General features: G+C 37.7%; 2 protein-coding genes across 2 annotated transcripts; both read right to left on the reverse strand.

The window, feature by feature from the left end:
- Window positions 1-2,850: 2,850 nt before the first annotated feature.
- On the reverse strand, window positions 2,851-3,780 carry LOC130851689 (olfactory receptor 2A2-like). Its single transcript, XM_057732354.1, has one exon. The coding sequence runs from the start codon at window positions 3,778-3,780 to the stop codon at window positions 2,851-2,853; it is 930 nt and encodes a 309-aa protein (XP_057588337.1).
- A 6,665-nt stretch (window positions 3,781-10,445) lies between these two features.
- On the reverse strand, window positions 10,446-11,378 carry LOC130851709 (olfactory receptor 2A14-like). The gene has a single exon (XM_057732389.1). The coding sequence runs from the start codon at window positions 11,376-11,378 to the stop codon at window positions 10,446-10,448; it is 933 nt and encodes a 310-aa protein (XP_057588372.1).
- Window positions 11,379-22,165: the final 10,787 nt, after the last annotated feature.

Consider the following 22,165-nt stretch of genomic DNA (forward strand, 5'->3'; position numbering starts at 1 on the left):
CTTTTTCTTTGACTTTTCCATTCATTCTCTCAGTAAAAAAAATAAAATAATGGAGAAATGCTTTATACTTTTACCTAAAAATGCATCATGTTTAATGTCACAACCATATGATTTTTCTTATTTTTGATTATATGGAGAAAATAAACATTTGATTCACTGGAATAACTTTATAGTTTATGAAATTGCTTATATTGATGAATATATTTAAGCTTATTCAAAATATACAGCCTCACATTTAGAATCTGAGGTACTGACTTTGGGCAACAGTTGATCCAATTTTTAAATTCTCACTGGAAGCACTGAATTGTAACACTGAGATCTTCTCTAGAAATATTTTCTTTGAAGAGATTCTAACTCTAAAAATGGTAGCCATTTATATTTTAAGGAAATATGATTATCTTGGTCAAAAAAGGGAAAAACCATAGAATTGCCTTTATTTTAAAATTATGACAATCATATATTGGCAGCACATGTGAACAATTTGGACATAAAATTATGATGGAAAAAACCTGCAACAAAGAAGTTTGTGTAGATAATGATCCTCTACCAAATAAAGTGAATTCTATTTTTCTATTTATTTATGTGCTTATTTAGACACAGTAAATGTCTACAGCAGCAATCTGGACTTTACCTTTTTTGGTTGGTTGTCTTTTTTAATACCTATATTTGCTTACCATGTTGAATATTATACATTTTATCCTTTGGGCACTATACATTTTTAAAACGAAAGTTAATTGTTTAATTTTGTAATTAATCTAGAATTTTATAACTTGAGAAAATAGAGAATAATCAATGTCCTTATGATACATTTTATAATAAAAACTGAAAATCTCCTGCATAGCAAAGGAAACCATTAACAAAATGAAAAGGCAACCTACCAAATGGGAAAAATTATTTGGAAATCATATATATGAAAGGGGTTAATATCCAAAATATATAAAACACTAATACAATTCAATAGCAAAAAAAAAAAAAAGGGAGAGAGACAAACCAATTTTAAATGGGCAGAGGATATGCATAGACTTTTTTCTAAAAAAGATATACAGATGGCCAATGGGTACATGGAAAGGTTCTCAACATCACTAAACGTTAGGAAATACAAATAAATCACAATAAAATACTACCTTACACCTATTAGAATAGCTATTATCAAAAAGACAAGAAATGACAAGTGTTGGTGAGGGTGTAGAGATAAGAGAACCTTTGTGCACTGTTGGTGGGAATGTAAATTGGTGCAGCCAGTATGGAAAACAGTATGGAGGGTTCTCAAAAAAAATTACAAATAGGACTACCATATGCTCCGGCAATTTCAATTCTGGGTATTTATCCAAAAGAACAAAAACGCTCACTCAAAAAGATATATGCACTCCCATGTTTATTGCAGCATTATTTACAATAGCCAAGATATAGAAGGAATCTAAGTGTCCATCAAAGAATAAACTGATAAATTATATATATATATATATATATATACACATACACACTCACAAAGTGGATGAAGGAAACTTTGCCATTGGCAACAATATGCATGGAACTTGAAGGCATATAAGTAAAATAAGTCAGAGAGAAAGACAAATACCATATGATCCCATTTATATGTGTAATCTAAAACAAAACAAGACAAAAATAAAAACAAAAACCGAGCTCCTAGTTACAGAGAGCAGATTGGTGGTTGCCAGAGGCAGCGGTGAGAGGGGTGGAGGGTGGGAGAAATGGGTGAAGGGGGTCAAAAGTGATAAACTTTCAGTTACGAAATAAATCAAGGGGATGTATTACAGCATGGTACTATGGTTAGTAATACTTATTGCATACTGAAAATTGCTAAGATAGTAGATCTTAAAAGTTCTCATCATAAGAAAAAAAATTTTTGTAACTATGTTTGGTGATGAATGTTAACTAGACTTATTGAGGTGACCATTTTGCAACATATGCAAATATCTAATCATAAAAATCACCATTAGCATTATGGAGACAGTTCTTCAATTTGTTTTCATAAATCCAGAGGAACTTTTGCCACCATGAGAGAGAAATAATGTCAGCTATATCATAGTTGTCTCATGCTGCTTGGTGTTACCCTAAACCATCTTCAGATAAGTTGGTTCAAAATTACAAAAATATTAGTAGGAAAATTTCAAGAACTTCAACAACTGATTAAATCTTGCCTTATTAGAAATTACCATAATTTAAAAATAAATGTAAAGTTTGAGCAATGCTCAAATGAATTTCCTTCATTTGACCAAATCCTAAACCTTTCTATATTTTGGGACTTTTCTTTCACCTAGTTTCTTGTTGGACTAGTACCTTCCCTAACTTTTTCTCTTTACTCCTAAATTATTCCACAAGGAAATTAGAGTTTCTCTAAACTCTTATTTCATCCACTGGCCTTACAATTGGTGAGGTAGATTCATTTAAATATAATATTTTCTGTATTGAAATTTCAACTCTACTTTGGAATATTTCTCTTATGGTATTAATTTTATTGTACTGTTTCCAGCTACTACCAGGTGATAAGAAGCTATGTATGTCTAAATACATAAGCCAGAGAAATGTGATAATATAATTTTCTTACATTTAATTTTTTTCTTCATTCATTAATATCCCTGGCTTTAAAAAACAGACTTCAGTATTTTTTAAGGAAGACTAAAAATTCTGATAACTTAGCTCTCCCTAAAGATAAAGGGACAAAAGATTCTCTTTTCCATGGATCTTTGCCCTATATTCAGAGCTAGAATTTGGACAATTACCATATTTATATCAAACTTTTAACTGGGAAATTTTTCTGAGTTTTTCTTTCAGCAAACTACACATTTTAAAAGAAAATCCCCAATCAAACAATACTCTATGTACCCCTCACATGGGCCTCTTCTGCAGAGCTCTGCACAAGGCAGCCTTTACCTGAGCATTCCTCAGGCTGTAGATGAGAGGGTTCAGCATTGGATTAAAGAGACTGTGAAACAAGGACAGTATTTTCTCCTGCTTTTCTCGTTGATTGGAGTCTGGGACCACATAAACCACCATGGCTATGCCAAAGAAGAGTCCAACCACACAGAGGTGGGAGGAACAGGTGGAGAGGGCCTTTCTGCGCCCCTCCTTGGACTGGATCCTTAGGATAGCCCAGAGGATGCATATGTAAGAGACTAGCATTAAGCATAGGGGCCCGACCAAGACAAACACAGAGGTAGCAAGGACGACCACTTGGTTGATCCACGTGCTGACACAGGCCAGCTTGAGAACAGACAGAATTTCACAGAAGAGGTGGTTCACTTCCCGGGGCCCACAGAAAGGCAACCTTAGGAGGAGAACTGCATGTACCAGAGCCAGAATAAATCCACATGCCCAGGAAGTGACAGCCAGGACCGTGCACACTCTCCAGCTCATGATGACAGTGTACTGAAGGGGGTGGCAGATCGCAACAAACCTATCATAGGACATCACCATCAAAATCAAGCACTCTGTAGCAGCAAAACCCAAATACAAAAAAGTCTGCAATATGCATGGAACAAAGGAGATAGTTCTGTTCTGGTTCACTAAATTGGCCAACATCTTGGGGACATTATTGGAAGCATAGGACATGTCAATGATGGCCAGATGTGAAAGGAAGAAGTACATGGGGCTGTGTAGTCTCAGGTCCAGACAGATGAGTCCCAAGATCATGCCATTGGCCAACAGACTGAAGATGTAGAACAGGGAGAAGATCCAGAAGAGAAACATTTCCATCTTTGCACTGAGATGGAATCCTACCAGGATGAATTCTGTGACCCATGAGTGGTTGCTTCCCATTCCTTAATGACAGTTTGTCAAGGAATGTAATGTGATAGAGGGGTCAGAGCTGGAGAATCAATGAAAACTGGAGTTATTCATCTCAAAAGGAGCTCAGAGAAAGGTTGTATCCTTGTCCTACCTGGCAGCTCCCTTACTCATCAAAATTGATTACCTCTTTTTAACTTCTAATAGGAAATAAATTTAAACTTACAGAAAAGGGTCAAGAATTATGGATGCAAAGACCTCCCATATACCCTCACCCAGATTCAACAAATTTTAATATTTATTTTATATTTGCCCTTTCATTCTCTTTTTCTCCCTACATACATATTCTTTCTTTCTGAACCCCTTGAGATTACAGTGTAGACGTGATGCCCATTTCCCCTAAATTCCTCATTTTTTCACCAGGAGCAAAGATAACCTAAACACAATACAGTAATCAAAATCAGACAACTTAATATTGACATGATTCTTTAATCTACAGAATTCTCTCTCTAGCTCAATCACTCCCCATCTAGGACCCAGTCCAAGGTTACACATATTTAATGTCATCTGTCTTTAGTTTCCTTTCATCTGGAACAGTTACTCAACCTTTCTTTGACTTTCATGACACTGATATTTTTTAAGAGTATAGAGCAGTTCCTTAGTAGAGTGTTTCTTAAATTGAAATTGTATGAAATTCCTCATTTTTGGTTCAGATTATTCACTCTCTTCAGGAAAAACAGGTACTCTCCTGGGTGTATCCATGAGTGGGTGTCTGCTGTTAATTTGTCCCTTTGTTGATGACGCTAACTTGGATCACTTGGTGAAGATGCCTCTCAACTCCATTAAAATTAATAGGTAGATAGGTTTTTACCTATACAAATTACACAATTACAAGTTAACGATATTTTAAGATAATTAATACCATATCACTTTAAAATGTTGCATAAATATAATGCCATTTTATCACACATGGCTTACAGTAAAGGTTCAGTAGAACAATCCTATTTGTGATAGGACAGATATTTATATAAAATATTGTGATTTCAAATCCGATAATCATCATAACAGGGTGATAACCTAGGATGGTTCCAAAAAAATGAAATATATGGCAAACTTACCTCTTAACATTGTTTCAGCAAAGATTTACTGTAACTTATTAGAGTTTTATTTTCCATCAAGGGAGGCTTCACTGAACATCAATATCTTCATTTAGGCTAGCTAATGTATGAAGTCCTTTTATTAATTTGGCTATTTCAGAGTCTTATTCAGAGATAACACCTGGATATAGAGCTTTTCATTCTCTGAGACCCTTCTTATTGAGACAGCAGTGCTAGCTCTGATCCCCACCACTCAGTTACATGGGGAGGTGATTGTGAGAGAGATGCTGAGGGAGTTCAAGGGCCCCCCCCCCCACCCACAGCACAGCAGGCAGAAGTTCCCTAAGGTGGGGGAGGGAGACATCAGTGTCTGTTATCCTACCTACAATGCACAGTATGAGTCAGAGGAAAGATCACCAAGGGATGTCGTTCTTGTCCACAGAGCCATGGTGATATCTGCTGCTGTCCTTTCCCATCTCACCTACCTGTACTGAAAACCACCTGCCAGAGTAAATCAATCTCTTCTGCACAAGGAGATGTTAGCTCTGGATTCTCTCATGAGAATCTTCTTTGACCTAGAATAAACCCCACAGAGGTGAGAAATGTGCCTCTAAAATGGATGCAGTGTCCTCCTCCCTCGGCAGCTTTCAGAGGATTAAATTCCATACACAGGATGAGTTGCTCATTGGACTTGCTAAAGATTCTTCAAAGAACCCTAGGAGCATAGGTTTTATTTTAGAATCAGACAAATTAAAAACACTGAGTTTCTATTGAGAATTCAAATTCCCAGAAGGATCATAAGATACATTTTTATCTTCTCTCTAAGGGGGAGGTGGGGGAAAATCCCTGAATTTCCTCTCTGGAGGAGAGCTGAGATTATGTTGAATTGTTCTTGGTGGAAAAATTCTAGGGAATAGTCAGAGCATACATGAGCATCATGTTGTTTCTACACACATTTTCAAATATCTCTAGGGTTATCAACCAGAGACAGATATCACAAATTACAGTACCCACACCCTTAAAATGATTAGTTTTATGAACTCATGCTTTTCTACCACTCCCATGAAGGTACACATTTAGATGGTTGAGAGGTGGGTTCCCATGGGGACTGTTATGGCAGCCCTGAGAGAGAACATGCCCCAAGCCAAGATGTGCCTCTGTCTGCAGTCAGGGTGGATAGATACAAATGAGGAAGGAGTGTAATAGCTAAAAGCAATCATTATTAAGCCCTTCTTATGTTTCGGAATATGTGCCAGATGCTTTATGTTAGGCTACATAGTTTAATATCATCATTATCTTCCCTTTACAGATGCGGAGACCAAAGTTAAAATATAAATTTAAAATAAATTCCAATGTATAAATTATTAATATAATTACATATAGTAATATATAATAAACATATATTTTTCATTATGTAAATAAATTATTTAAAAGATAATTAAAGGTTTTGACTCTTTAAGTAGGAATCTCTGAGAACCTTTCCAAGGGTCCATGGGATCAAAACTATTTTCACAATGATATTTAGACACGTTTTGCCTTTTTCACTCTCACTCTCTTAGTGAATTTTCCAGAAGCATCATAACATGTGATATTGTAACACACAGAACGCAGAAGAAGATATAAAATCCAGCTGTATACTCTGTTAAGCCAAACATTTAAAAATTTTTCAAAAATGTAAAACATAGCCACTGTTTTCACTATTTTTTGTTTTGTAAAATATAGTTATTTTTCATAAAAATAACTATATTATATAATGTAAACATTTTAAGTGAATAAAAGTAAATATTTAATAAAATCTCAGTTTTAATTTCCAATATGATACATATGAACAAAGATAACCACATAAATAAAATATGTTTGTGTCCTTAGTAAGTTTTAAGAGTTCAAAGGGGTCCTAAACAAAAAGTCAGATACCGTTGAAGCAAATGATAGATTACCAATCCAGCAAGGGCCAGAGCTGGAAAAAAATGAATTTTATCTGATACCAAAAGTGCTTTAGTTTTTATTGCTGCTGCAACAAATTAACACAAATTTAACAGCTTAAAATAACGCATCTATTATCTCACAATTTCACCCGTCAGTAGTCCTGGTCCCAGTCAGCTGTATTCTCTGCACGTGTCTCACAGGCTGAAATCAAGGGTTTGGCTAGATCTCATCTGAGGACCTTGTATGAGCCCAGCTTCATCGTCACACTTCAAACCTCCCTGACTTCCACCACTGCTACTAGATGGAGAAAACTCCCCGCTATTAGGAGGCTTAACTGACTGGGTCAGGCCCCAAGATAACCTCCATATTTAACATCAGTTGATTTGCAAAATCCCTTCCCATCAGTACCCAGATTAGTGCTTGATTAAATAACGGGGGCAGGGGGCAGACATCTAGGGAGGCCATCTTTAGAATTCTGCCGGCAGCACAAAGCCTGTGCCATAACTGCTGAGCAGTGCCTTCATTTTTTAGATCTTATATTTTCCCACAGAAAGATGCATCTTGTCATGGCCACCTTTATTATCAGCCGCATATGTCTCCACAATTCCCACCCAAAATAATCATGACCCTGAATCCTAACTCAGGAGGAAAAAATGTCTATTTCTGTCTTACTCTAGTGATAGGATTAGAATATTTTAATTTCGTTTAATTCCCAAATTATAGGAATTTGAGTTAACTCTTTCTGGCATAGTCCACCCACCTGGAACATGGCCTAGTCTCTCTTGCAGCAAAACAATCATATTTTTCTAAGCATTTACATTTAGAAAAGCATATATATAACAGCTACAGGAATAGTTTATTTTATACCATAGATACAGCAATAACATGAGTATACCTAACATTTGGAGGAGCAAGTGTAGGGTAGGGAAAGCCTCAAAGAAACATGTATATCCTATAAAGCCATGATATACATGTTCATATTTTTGTACTAATTTGATTACTTGTTCCCCTTTGAGACTGAAATAACCTTGTGCAGAACTATTTAGCATAGAGATAAGCTGATGATTAGCTAAATAACATCCTTCCTCAGGCCAGCCATTTTCCATTGGTATTAGATTCTGAGGCAGTTTTATCCCGATCTCCCAATACATTTGATCATCAGTATCAGTATTATCATGTGACTCATTTACATAAGAAAGTTGAATCTTAGCAACAAGCCAATATTACACCATATTACAGTATAGTCATGGTACCATTCAGTTCATTACAGAACCAATAAGTAAGAACTGGAAGTCTTTGCTCTGCCTTTCCAACAGGTCTGGCCCTTGTCCATATACCAGGTTATTATTATGGACAGGTGTCATTCCAATTAGCCATGATTCACTTATTTCTGGGTTTCAAGTCAGTTGGGGACAAAGCCAGTTACCCTATCTCCGTTTAAAGGCTTGTATTAAAGCTAGTTTCTACTGTGGGTTGTTATACAGTGGAGCCCACTTCTGTGCCTACCCCACCATGACAAGAAGGATATGGTGTTATTCAGAACAGTTTCTTTTTCTCCTAACTGTAATACGGATTATGTCTTCTTCTGATCTATTCTTCATAGGAGAGAGGGCAATCATAGCGCATCTGTGAAAATTACAGAAGCCTCCAGAGAAACTGAATAAGTTCCAAGGTCTATAAGATCCCCATAAGTGTACCCCCTTTGGCTTCAGCAGCTAGAATTATTTGCTGAGTCGGTCTGACCGATTTCACTAAAGTCTCATCATATTTCCAGGCTGACTCCCATCCCTTGCTTTTTTCCTAGAAGAGAATTCCCTCTAATTTGTTCACTCTAGTGAACAGTATCTTTTTTCCACTGGCTGTCATGCCTCATTAAAAGTGAGGCGTGAACAAAATTCAGCTTGTTCAATGACGCCTACAAGGCCATCTATCTCTTTTAAAGCCATTTTTGTTTTGTTTTGTGGGACCATCCACCATGCTTCTTGTTGCCATCGTATACTAATGTATATGCAGTTATGCATATGTTTTGCTACCCCAAAATGTTGGGTCCTCCATATAGGGCCTGATAAGTGGTAGCCTACCTAGAGGTAATTTAGTCTGAGTATGCCGTAAGTCCTCTTAGAATCTTCCTCCTGTCAGGGTGGGGCTATTTCCCAGGAAAATCATACCCATGATGTGAAGTCTCTACTTTATTCCTGTCAGAAACCCACTGTCTTCTCCCATTCTGTTTAACAGCTTTCCATCCACAAGAATGGAGGTGATGTGCCCCTGTGCATAGCACACCACGGACTGCTAGGAATGAGGCTGATGTATCTTGTCCATTTTAACCAAAGACCTTTCTAAGCATTTTATCATCAAGGTTTATGATTACACAGCGATCTGTCCACTGAGAATTGTACAACACATGGTCCAATGGCCACATGGAGAATGGTCCCCGGAAATTTCTTCCCAGTGAGATCTTTTGTAGTAGAAGCAACCTGAAAAATGAGTCAAAAGTTACTGCTCTATAACTAGAGTTCCAATCGGTCACCAACAGTGGATCCAGTTTATCATCCTATCATAAGACCAACATGGTTCCCAGAGCAATAGCACTCGGGATTGCATGCTTCCATTCCAGGTTCCAAAGCAGGGTTGGTTTTGGCAAACGTGACTTCACATTCTTGTGCATTTGGCATAATCGTGTTGAGACAACGTCATTCCCTAGCTGTAAGCCTCTCTTGAGGCATCAGTGTAATGTTAGATTTCCTTTACTGTTGTCAACTTTTAAAAAACACACAACCTAAAAGGTGCAATTTACTTTTTATTCGGGGACATTCCTGAGGACTATAGCCTCAGGGAGACAGCTGTCAGATAGTTCCAAGAATACTGTCATCATCAAGCCATCAGCAATGCAGCTGGTGGTGCACCCTAAGGGGACTCAGGATGGGGACAAACAGGACACTGGCCCTAGATAGTTAATAAAGGTGCATATCAAAGGGATGATTTCAATGAGCCCAGACTCTTGTATCTTCTTATACATAGAAAAGCATTAGAGTTATTAACTTAAGATGTCTAGATTTTTTGGGGTAAAATTTATTTACTTTTATTTTATTTTGCTTTTATACATCAGGGATGCCTCATTTCATGAACTTGAAGTTTACAATTGAAAACTTTCTTTTTCAAATTACTTCATATATTACTTTTTAACTACGTGTTTTGAATAAGACAGACAGAAGTCAGAAATGTCCAAATCTTCTTGTGAGAGGACAGCAAAAAGATATTTCAAATCAAATTGCAGAGCAATTTGTTAGTGGAATATTTTAATACCAGGGTAGAAACACCTGTCTGACCAACACATTTTCAAAAATACAAAGCACATGGTCTGTAATTTGCATTCCTTGTTTCTTAGTAGTGACTGTGGTGAGCAGCATGATTAATTTTGAAAAGGCCCAACATTTACCAAATTTTCAAATTTTATGTCTTTTGCTTTTTAGATCATCTCTAAGAACTTTGCTTACCCAAGTTCATGAAGATAGTCATATATTTTATTTTCTAAGGTCTATATAGTTTCTGGTTATATGTTTAGGTCTATAATATTCTATTATATTGTGGCATTATAGCACAAGGCAAAAAATGCCCCCTACCATAATTCAGATGTAGCAAAGCCTCCTCCTCCATGTTGCCCTTTGATATCTTTTACATCAGCCTGTCCTTCCACAGCACTCTTCTCAGGGCACCCTTGACCTCAACATTCCTCAAGCTATAGATCAGTGGGTTCAGCATAGGGTTGAAAAGGCTATAAAACAGAGAAAGGATCTTCTGTTGCTCCTCAGGGTGGCGGGAATTGGGGGCCATGTACATGACGATGGCACTGCCAAAGAAGAGTCCGACCACGCAGAGGTGGGAGGAGCAGGTGGAGAAGGCCTTTCTGCGGCCCTCCCCTGACTGGATCCGCAGGACGGCAACCAGGATGCGTGTGTAGGAGACCAGCACCAAGCAGAGGGGCCCGGCTAAGATAAACACACAGGCTGAAAAGATAACAACTTGGTTGATCCTAGTGTCAGCACAGGCCAGCTTGAGGACAGACAAGATTTCACAGAAGAAGTGGTTGACTTCATGAGGCCCACAGAAGGGCAGCCTCAGAAAGAGAACTAAATGGACCAGAGCCAAGAGGAAGCTTAACACCCAGGATATGATGGCCAGGACAAGGCACACTCTCCAGCTCATGGTGACTATGTAATGTAGGGGGTGGCAGATGGCCACAAACCTGTCATAAGACATCACTACCAAAATCAGGCACTCTGTGTGAGCAAAGGCTAGATATAAAAATGTCTGCATAATGCAGGGAACAAAGGAGATGGTTCTTTTCTGACTCACAAGATTTGCCAGCATCTTGGGGACATTGTTGGAAGCATAGGACATGTCAATGATGGCCAAGTGTGAGAGGAAGAAGTACATGGGGGTGTGAAGTCTAGAGTCTGAGCAGATAAGCCCCAGGATGACTCCATTCCCCAGAAGGGTGAGGGTATAGAAGAGAGAGAAAAGTGCAAAGAGGAAAAACTCCACTGCTGGGTCAACCTGGAATCCCAGCAGGGTAACTTCTGTGATCCATGTCTGGTTGCCTCCCATGCTCCTGGGCAGAGACAAACTAGCCCAAGTCCACAACAGGGAGGCCAGAGCTGTAGGTAAATCAAGACAAAACATACTTACTGAATGTTACGAAGTAACATTTAGAAATGTATTAGGTTGGATGGATTTCCTAGAATTTATTTTTAGGTATGTTGTTAAAACTAACTCTGTGTGCTCAAATGAATCAGAAAAAATCTTTGTATCAGTGAAACAATAGGATATCTATGTGTGTGTATATATATGTATATATATATATATATATACACACACATATACATATAAATGTAAAATTTATTGTAGATAATAAAATATAATAGGATACATTATTATATTCTCTACCTAACAAAATACACACATGAGCACATATGAGTTTGGGAGAATTCAAATATTCTGGCTGCCCTTCAAGGCTATGAGTCTTGATTGTTAATGTAGTTAAAAGAGAGAGAACCTTGACAAACCATCTGCAATAAGGGGTAGTTTCATTTTTCTAGCCTTGCTTGTCTTCTTGGTCAATATATAAAGTTAGTAGGATCCTCTGTTCTTTACGTGTTGCTTTGGCTTATGTATCCATTTCCCTTCTCGCTTGCTTTTCTATCCACTGCTTTCAGATTTGAAAGCCCTTAGAAATAACTTAATTTTGTAGTGTCTTTAAACTTGATAAGCCCCTCCTTTTCAGCAGCTGACTCATATTCCCTAGAAGCACCTTCTGGTACCTCTTTTCCACCTCCAGAGCTTCTCAGAGTTTTATTTACTTCATCAGCACTTGATCCTGAAATTTAGGCATAAGTGAAAGAAATCTTTGGCTTCGTGCATTGAATACATATTCACAACTTATCTTAATTCAGTTAAACATGATAATATTTCTGCAGCCTTTTGAAGATTGTAATTCAAAAGGGGAAAATGAATTTACATTAGCAGTGGGTACATTTAAAGATGACATCAGCACTGTAATTGGATTTTGTGTGTGTGTGTGTTTTCTCTTTTCCACTTAAAAAATAAAGAGACAAATCTAAGAACTTAGTTTCTGGTGTGAACAAATCTTTTGTTATCATGACATCATCCCAGGTTTGGCAACTCCCATTGCCATCAAATCCCCTGAAGACCTTCCTCATCATATGTTACCATACTGACCATCTATTGCTGTTGTGACGGATTCTGAGCAGGTAACAGGCAGTGTGACCAGCTGGAGCATCAGTTGGTTAGTTCTCTCTCTCTCCTGGAAGGTGTGTGGATCTATCTAGAGGAGGGTGGTCATGAAAGGGATGGATAACAACATCATATTAAGAAGCCATGTGACCAGGTGCTGTCTCTTTACACTTTCCTCACATTTTTTCCCTAGAAACAACCCGAACTATTTTTATTTTAAAATTAGGCTAAAGTTTCACATCTAAAAGAAAAGTTTAAAAATGATTTGTGTTTTCTTTTACTAAAAATTTAGATCCTCAAATTCTTGTTCTAAAATTTAGATTATTTATACAGAGTATTTTTAAACTAACACTTTTGCTTCAAATAATAAATGTTTTTCATGTATTAAAATAATCTTTAAGGATATTGTTTAAAATGAACACAATCTTCTATTATATCATAATTTATTTGATTTCTTATTGTTGGAAATTCATGTCTATCGTTCCTTTTCTGTTCGGTAGCATTGAGATTAATAATCTTCCAATCTAAAGTTTCATCTATACTCTCGATTATTTCCTTAGGACATATTCTAAAGGTGAAACTGTGGACCCTAAGATATAGACCTCTCAAAGCTTTTGACACCCATTGCTGTCTTCCCTGCAGAAAATTTGTACCAATTTCTCCCTCCAGTGCCTTCTTCCCACATGGTCATCAACTATGAATTATCAGATACAACCTTTGCTAATTGGATATGTGAAAAATTTTTTAAAGTTTAAATTTATATTTCAAGAATTCCTTAACATATTCCTTGAGTAAATCACCTTTTCCAGGCTCTGTTCTGAGCGCTGGCAGAACAGCAGCGAATGAGGTGGACATATTCCACAGGGAGACCAATAATGAAGCTTAGGGTGATATAGTGTCCTCCACGCCTCACATTTCCATTCAGGGGAGAAACCTCTCTGCCTCTGGAAGGAAACGCTTCTCAATAAACCTGCCCCTGTCTGTCCTGTGATTTAAATGACTTGTAAAACAGGACATGGAACTGAGGATACCCCTTCTCTGTTCTCTTTTTTATCATAAACACTTCTATCCATCAGGTTAAAGCCCATAGGAGTGTATTATGTTCCTACTGGGGGTGGAGGTGGGCTAATGGTTGAGAGAGAGAGAGAATTCATGAAAGATATAAATGATGTGTTCCAATAATCCTCACTAATAAAACACATATTTTTTATTTATACCTGATTCCTGGGTATAATTCTCAGTTTATTTTTTCAGACGAGGAGCAAGAAGAGCTCATGGTTAATTACCATTTCTAAAAAACAAGTAGTAAACAAATAAATAAAATATTTGCTCATAGTCAAAAGTGCTATGAAGGAAACAAACAAGGAAAATGATAGCAAGTGACTTGCTTTGAAGGGGACTCCTTTAGATGAGATTGTCAGGAAAGGTCTTTCTAAAGAGGAGACACATGGGTGGAATCTGAATGGTAAAGGGGAGTCCACCCTGACAACAGCCAAAGCAGACTGTTCCTTGCACACGGAACAGTAAAGGCAAAGTCCTGGGCAGGAAGGGCTTGGTGGATTCAGGGAACAGAAAAAATAATCCAGTGTTCCTGAGCCACAGTGATCAAGAGGTGGTAAATATTCATGGTTACCTTACTGACATTTTAAACAATTTGGAATTGACATAAGATTTATAAGTTGGAGATGGATTAAAATATTTGGCTATTTTTAACGAAGCAATGGACAAAGGATTAATCTCCAAAACATACAAGCAGCTCATGCAGCTTAATACCAAAAAAGCAAATAACCCAATCCACAAATGGGTGGAAGACCTAAACAGACATTTCTCCAAAGAAGACATACAGATGCCAACAAACACATGAAAAGATGCTCAACATCACTGATCATTAGAGAAATGTAAGTTGAAGCCACAATGAGGTATCACCTCACACCAATCAGAATGGCCATCATCAAAACATCTAGAAACAATCAATGTTGGAGAGGGTTTGGAGAAAAGGGAACCCTCCTGCACTGTTGGTGGGAATGTAAGCTGGTACAGCCACTATGGAAAACAGTTTGGAGGTTCCTTAAAAAACTAAAAATAGACTACCATATGATCCAGTAATCCCACTCCTGGGCATATACCCAGAGGAAACCATAATCCAAAAAGAAACATGTACCATAATGTTCATTGCAGCACTCTTTACAATAGCCAGGACATGGAAGCAACCTAAATGCCCATCAACAGATGAATGGATAAAGAAGAGGTGGCACATATATACAAAGGAATATTACTCAGCCATAAAATGGAATGAAATGGAGCTATATGTAATGAGGTGGATAGACCTAGAGAGTGTCATACAGAGCAAAGTAAGCCAGAAAGAGAAAAACAAATATTGTATGCTAACTCATATATACAGAATCTAAAAAAAAAAAAAAAATGGTAGTGATGAACCCAGTGACAGGGCAAGAATAAGGATGCAGATGCAGAGAATGGACTGGAGGACACGGGGTTGGGGGGCAGGGGGCGAAGGGGAAGCTGAGACGAAGTGAGAGAGTAGCATAGACATATATACACTACCAACTGTAAAATAGATAGCTAGTGGAAAGTTGCTGTATAACAAAGGGAGATCAACACGATGATGGGTGATGCCTTAGAGGGCCAGGACAGGGAGGGTGGGAGGGAGTCAAGGGAGGGAGGGGATATGGGGATATATGTATAAATACAGCTGATTCACTTTGGTGTACCTCAAAAGCTGGTTAAAAAGTGTAAAGCAATTATATTCCAATAGAGAGCTTAAAAAAAATTTGGCTATTTTTATAACATAGAATATCACACAGCCATTTAAAAGGATAATAAAGGATTTTTATATGGTGATGAAAAATTTTCCACATAAAGTCAAAGCATGTGTACATAATATGATTTGATTTATATTTCAAAATTAAACGTATCTATACACAAATGCCTTTGGGGTCTACTTGCATATATGCAGGAAAATTGTGTAATTTAAACATGAAACTGTTTACACTGACTCTCTCTAGAGAGTAGGATTATTCAGGGACTTAACGTTTTGTGTATATTGTATGGTTACTGTTTGTTTTTAATAAACTTGTGCACTATCAAAAAAAAAAAGACATTTAAAAAATCCACTACGTAAGACAGAAGTAAAGTTGCACATTTTTCTTGCTCATTTGAGAGTAATACTCAATAAGTTGTAACAGGAATGTCAAACCTGAGCAGATTTTCTTAGAGTTTCAAATGGGAGAAATGAGTCACCACATCATGAAAACTAGTTAACATATGACAGGAAAGAGGAAATTGAAAACCTCAATATCCTTTTGTTCACTGAGATATGTTTCTGAATTGTCCTGATAAAGGTCACAACCTTGCATTGACTAAAACTGGAAAAGATTTCAAATCAAGTTGAAAATTACTGCCACATCCCCCCAAATGTGAAGAGGAACACAAGGAAAGCAAAGTTCCGATGTTGCACAGGTGAAAAATGGTGACACACTTGATCAATGCCACGAAATTGCAAATTGCAGAGACATTTGCCCTTCTGCATGTGAACTTCTGTGTCTTCGCCTATGTCTATGGAATTGGAGTTTCTCTTAGAAGGAGGTGGCCTCTTACACTAAGTTCCAAAATCTTGGGTGGACACTTCACTGTGCTTGTTTCCCAAGAAAGAGCACACATTATGGTCAGTAAATATCTTAACAAGTCACTCCAGTATTAATGAACTGATTTTATTTGAGCTGATAACTATACTTTGGGCTTTTTATTAAATGATTTTTTTTTAATTCATGCAAGCAGAGCACAGTTAAAGGATATATATCTAACTTCTATTTAGCAGATATCCAATGGGAGACAGCCCAAGTTTCTGGACAATACAAATTTAATGACAGAATGGAAGTTGGCACTTTGGGGACACATCAAATATTGTATTAATAAGTCCATGAATCAAGCAGATGGATTCTGGGAGAATAAAAAGGGCAAAGCTCAGTGGGCTCAGCTGTGATGTGAGCATCTCTGTTCCCACTGTACCCAGACCAGGGACCCAGGATAGCAGGCACAGGGATGCTTCAGTATCAAATACGCAAGCGATTAGCCTCCTTTTCCCAAAGGATTAGAAGTGTTTGACTAATCAAAGTTCATAATACAGACAATCTGGAATCACAGAGTTTTATGTATAATATTTTTAGTAAAATATTTTTGAATGAAACCAGTAGCCTAAGAAAAAAACTATTTTCAAGTGGCAGCAATAAATAAGGAGGCAAAAAATGTCTTAGTGAAACAACAGTTTTCATCAGGTGTGAACTCCGGACAAACTGTATTATGTAACATTGGGTGTCATCCACACTTTTTACAGTTTTGTAGGAAGGTCATGAGGGAGCTCTATGATGGTAGCTGTCTACACAGACTACTGTTGATCAGCAGATGTGTGAGGACCAGGTAGAAAAAATATAGTAAAAAAAAGAAAGCAATTTTCTTCCCTTTCAACATGGAATGGTTTTCTGCATTTTGAAAATCTCAGTTCAAGAAGACAGATTTTTTTTCCCTCTGAGGAAAAGCCTATGACAGATATGATAAAGAGACAGATACCTTAAATGAAGACGACATCTTTAAGTGTCCACCCTGCTACACCTTAAAGAAAGATCTTCAGGGAACAGAATGAGGGAAACGATTTCATGGATACATTGCTCTGATCTTCCATAGCATGAAAATGAGCAGGGACTGAAAAGAGCAAGATCCCTGAATAAGGATGGAAGCGGCAGGGTCAGCCGTGCTGGTCAGACCATCACTCCCATCTCCATTCTGCAGGGGAACCACGTGACCTTGAGTCACTGATTCTCAGCCTCATGGTTTTCATCTGGAAAATGGTGACAACAGAGTCTAAGGGCTGATGTGAGGAATGTATACAATAAACTGGTACACAGTAGGATTTAAACAAATGTTAGCTGGTATTAATAGTATTAAAGACAGCACAAAATTCAAGGAGAATCTAAATCATTGGGATTAGTAATTAGTAATATCAGTCATGGTACTGTAAATTTGTCCACAACTGCTTTTCTTTTTGGTTATTTCTGTTTAAATAAAAAACACACCATTTTTACTGTTAACATTTTATGTGCTGATTTTTAAGTTAAGTTTAAGAAGAATTTTAAAGAAATGGAAGAGTCCTTTAAAGTAACCTCGCTCCTGGAATTATGAAGAAAATACAGGTTTTAACACTCAAAGGGCAGCTCAACTATACAAACATTCCAATGTGAGAGGAGAGTAAATCTTACAAAAGAAAGGGGGCCATATTTAGGGTATTTTGCACAGACCCCAAGTGAAAATTTCTATTGATCACTCTCTCAGTGAGTGCCCTGGGGCTGTCAAAGATGAAGCTCTGAGGTAGCACAGATTTGTCCAGTTTTTCCACTTTGAAATTACTTAGCATCTCCATTACTTACTCAGCACTCATCTTGATCCTCGTGAGTTGCATAGTGTAAAAAGCAAAAGTAAGGATTCTTGAAACTGAGTTATTTGTAGAGAGGTGGATGGACCTAGAGACTGTCATACAGAGCGAAGTAAGCCAGAAAGAGAAAAACAAATACTGCATGCTAACTCATATATATGGAATCTAAAAAAAAATGGTACTGATGAAGCCAGTGGGCAAGAATAAAGATGGAGATGTAGAGAATGGACTTGAGAACATGTGGTGGTGGTGGGGGGGGTGCGAAGGGGAAGCTGGGACGAGGTGAGAGAGTAGTGTTGACATATATACACTACCAAATGTAAAATAGATAGCTAGTGGGAAGTTGCTGCATAACATAGGGAGATCAACTCGATGATGGGTGATAATTTAGAGGGCTGGGATAAGTAGGGTGCAGGGAGATGCTGGAGGGAGGGCATATGGGGATATATGTATAAATACAGCTGTTTCACTTTGGTATACAAAAAAAAAAAAAACTGGCACAACAGTGTAAAGCAATTATATTCCAATAAAGAGATTAAAAAAAAAAAGAAAGAAAAAGGATTCTTGACTGGAGTACCTGGGACCAAATAAAATCTTCTGCAGGTGAGTTTTGTGATCTCTCTGTCTCTCCATTCCTCAGTTCCCCCAGGTGTAAATTGGGGAAAATAGCGACCCTTACCCCATAGGAGAGTTGAAAATTTAAATGGGTTAACTCAAATCAGACACTTACTAAGACTTTAAAGATGTGTTATTGGGGATTTGAAAGCCATCATTGGAGAGTAACTTTTGGATCCAATTATCATAATGAAACGTTAAAAATAGTAATATTCCTCTACTAAAATAAGGAACAGAAAGAGAATCTGTACAGCAACAGATACTGGGTTTTCCCAGTAAGAAATGCCATCTCTCTCCTGGGTAAATGAAAAACAGGTCTTGTTTGTCCAGAAAATACTTCTGAGAATCCACAAGGGCAGGCAGTTAATGGTGGGAAAGGAAGATCAAGCTCTTGGCAAGCAAACCACTTACCTCTTCCTTCAGGATTTTTTTATTTGTAGAAAAGGCACTTGGGTTACGTGGCCTATGAAGTTCATTGTAGCCCTTTAGCCAGATCACGTACCGCATGGGTGGTTAGCTGATTCCTCTTCTCTGACACAGTCATGAGAAAAACCAAGAGATGCCACAGGAGGACCAGGAAGGGGACATAGACATGGGTCCTGGAGGGTCAGAGGCATCAAGGCCACACCATGGGGTTAGTAGTGGTCCTTAGAAATTCCCAGAGGATCCTAGTTTTAAATAAAGGCTTAGGACACAGGGAAGGCATTCAGTCCCTTATACCAGGAGTCAGTGGTTTCATTCCTCCCGCTTTCCAGTTTCCACTACAAACCCTTCTCAGGATTAATGAACCCTCTTACTCATAGAGATGGAATCTGTGTTCTTCTCTTCAATATGGACTTGGGGTGAGGAGAAACCTCATGGAGAGGGAGGACTGGCGTTGATTCTCCTCCACAGGGGTCTCATCAGGAGGCGAAGCTCAGACCCACAGCTCTCAGCACAGAACTATGTTATAGACTTGCTCCTGCAAGTCTATACAAATCATAATTAGGGTTCAGAACCCTGTGATATCACCTCTACTGATCTTCTCCCCAGAGAGTTTTAAACTGTTTGTCACTTTCCTATCTGCAGGTGAACCAAGGAATGCATTTCCCATGTTTATTAATTAAGTTCTTTCAGTAGGCCATGGAAAATCTTATGTGTGTTTGTCTGGGATGTGTGTGTGTGTGTGTGTGTGTGTGTGTGTGTATTGTTTTGTTTGCTTGGGATTGGATGAGGTCAGGATGTCTCTAAACTATATAAGATTCTGGCACAGGAAATAAAAAATTTAAGATCATGTCATAAATTAATTTCTCTCAATACTTATTTTATCAGTCTTAACATCGCTCCACTCTCTACCTCCTCCTGTGTGTAGACGAGAGGCTGTGGTTTCTTGATCTCTTATGGTAGGAATTCCGCAGACCTTTTAATACATCATCTACATCAAATGGGTATCTTCCAATGGAGAAATGTTGTTGCCAAATAATCACTGCACATTTCTCACTGACAGATATTTTTGACTTCACAGTTTAGAAACTCTTCTTAGTATTTTATACTTTTCTCTCCATTTCAAATATCTCCAGATTTCTCAACCACATGATTATTTCTTCATCCTAGGTTCAGGCCAAGAGTTAAAAGGAACAGCTCTGGTTCTTTCTGTCATATAAAAAGTGATACTGTTTGATGACTGGAAAGTCCTTGCAGTTCTAACTTTCTTGGTTTCTAGCTTAATCTAGTTCTCTAGAGAGTCTTAGTTCTTAAACTGTGGTGGAAGGAGCACTTCAACATAAAAATAATATCTTTACTCTATCAGAGCATAGAAAATACATATATTTAAGAGGAGGAAAACTTGGGTTATTTCTCTTCTTAAACTGATCTGTGTGCCCAATAGATCTTCACCCCACTTCCTTCTTGCTCTATTTTATTCAGGTACTCCTTCCCAATAGTTCCCATTCTGAAACTCTTATTTCTTGTTTCAAGTCAGTTTTATCCTTGTATTACCCATTGACTCCAAACATACCAATCCTTCAAAGCACTCACGGCATCCTCTTCAACCGTCCCAACCCAAATTGGTAGCATAAAAGCATGTATTAAAATATCCTTCAAGGTTGTTTTAAAATTTTTACCCTTACAATATTTTATTGTTCATCTTTCCCATATTTTACAAGCAAAACAATATTATTACAGAAAAATTAATTTTGCTCACCAACAACCAGATGGAGCTCAGGATAATAATTTGGTGCACGTTCATTCAGACTTGCGTGATCACTACTTTCATTTCCTTTGATGATAATACGGTGACAGTTAACACAGCTTACTGTGCATACACAGAGGTGTCATGATTTTCTCCCTTTTTTTGCTTCTAAGCATTGAAATGGATTGAGCCAAACAATTCACTGTGGAAAGTCTTAGACTTCTTGTCAGTGTTATTAATATTTACATTAATTTATATTCTATGAGGGTGAGTCAAAAATTATCCACACTCTGGCTGTAGAATTTCTTTTAATTAACTTTTATAAAAGATGAATACATCATTTTGTGACATAATCTCCTTGCTTTTCAATACACTGTATATCTGTCAACAAGCTTTCATATTTCCTCATTAAGAAATGTTTTAGGCTGAGCTGTGAGCCACAAATGCACCACTGTCTCACTTCATCAGACGTGAATCTTCGTCCTCACAGGGCTGCTTTCAGGGGACCAAACAGGTGAAAGTTCGATGGAGCAAGATCAGGACTATAGGGAGGATGCTTTAACACCCCAAAATGAAGTTTTTGCAGAGTGTAGACAGTGTGGGCAGAAGTGTGTGGACATGCGCACCCTCAGACCACAAAAAAATGAATCACTGCACACCGCTCTTCGTTCTTGCAGATCACAAGTGGGGCATCCTTTTTTGCTCACACTGCAGTTACAAATGAACTGATGTAACATTTTCACACCTGCACAGCAGTGACTGGGGAGACAGTAGCCTTGAACGGAAAGCACTGATAAGACAGTGCAGCCAACAGAAGTTTTAATATAACTGGAGTGCAGATAAGTTTTGACTCACCCTTGTATATTTTAGTAAGAATAAATATTGAAAGCATGTTGGTACCATCATTAGTGATGGATGTCTGTTAAATGAAGATCAATTTAGAGATACATGTGTTCACAATTAAATACAATACCTACAGCTGCACCTAAATATCATTTTAAAATTTTCTCATCTCTGAGAAAGAATTCCTTCTTCATAGGGCTTAAGTCCTTTCTTATTTTTTTAAGTCCACTTAGAACACAGAATTTCAATGGGGTATTTAAAAATATATATATATACGCAATGAGAACTAAGAAGTGTTGGTGACTGTTTTCACCATAACTTCTGCCACAGCACAACTTTTTAACCAGAGGAAGCCACTGTACAAGTTCCATCAACACAAGAGTAAACCAAGAAAGGGGAAGACATGAGATGAGTCACTCAGGGGTCTGGCACAGGATAAAGGCAGATGGAATTGCTAGGAATAAGCCAGACCTGATATGAGGAGAATGGAAATCTCCAAAGGGATGGCTATATTGAGGTCACTGAAAGGTGTAGAAAGCCTTAGAAATGGGTACAAGAAATCCAAGCAAA

Source organism: Hippopotamus amphibius, chromosome 4 (genome assembly GCF_030028045.1).
Source record: "Hippopotamus amphibius kiboko isolate mHipAmp2 chromosome 4, mHipAmp2.hap2, whole genome shotgun sequence".
NCBI lineage: Eukaryota > Metazoa > Chordata > Mammalia > Artiodactyla > Hippopotamidae > Hippopotamus > Hippopotamus amphibius.

What these genes read in the sequence shown, in the direction of transcription:
- LOC130851689 (XM_057732354.1), bottom strand. Translation starts at nt 3,780, where the DNA reads ATGGGAAGCAACCACTCATGGGTCACAGAATTCATCCTGGTAGGATTC.
- LOC130851709 (XM_057732389.1), bottom strand. Translation starts at nt 11,378, where the DNA reads ATGGGAGGCAACCAGACATGGATCACAGAAGTTACCCTGCTGGGATTC.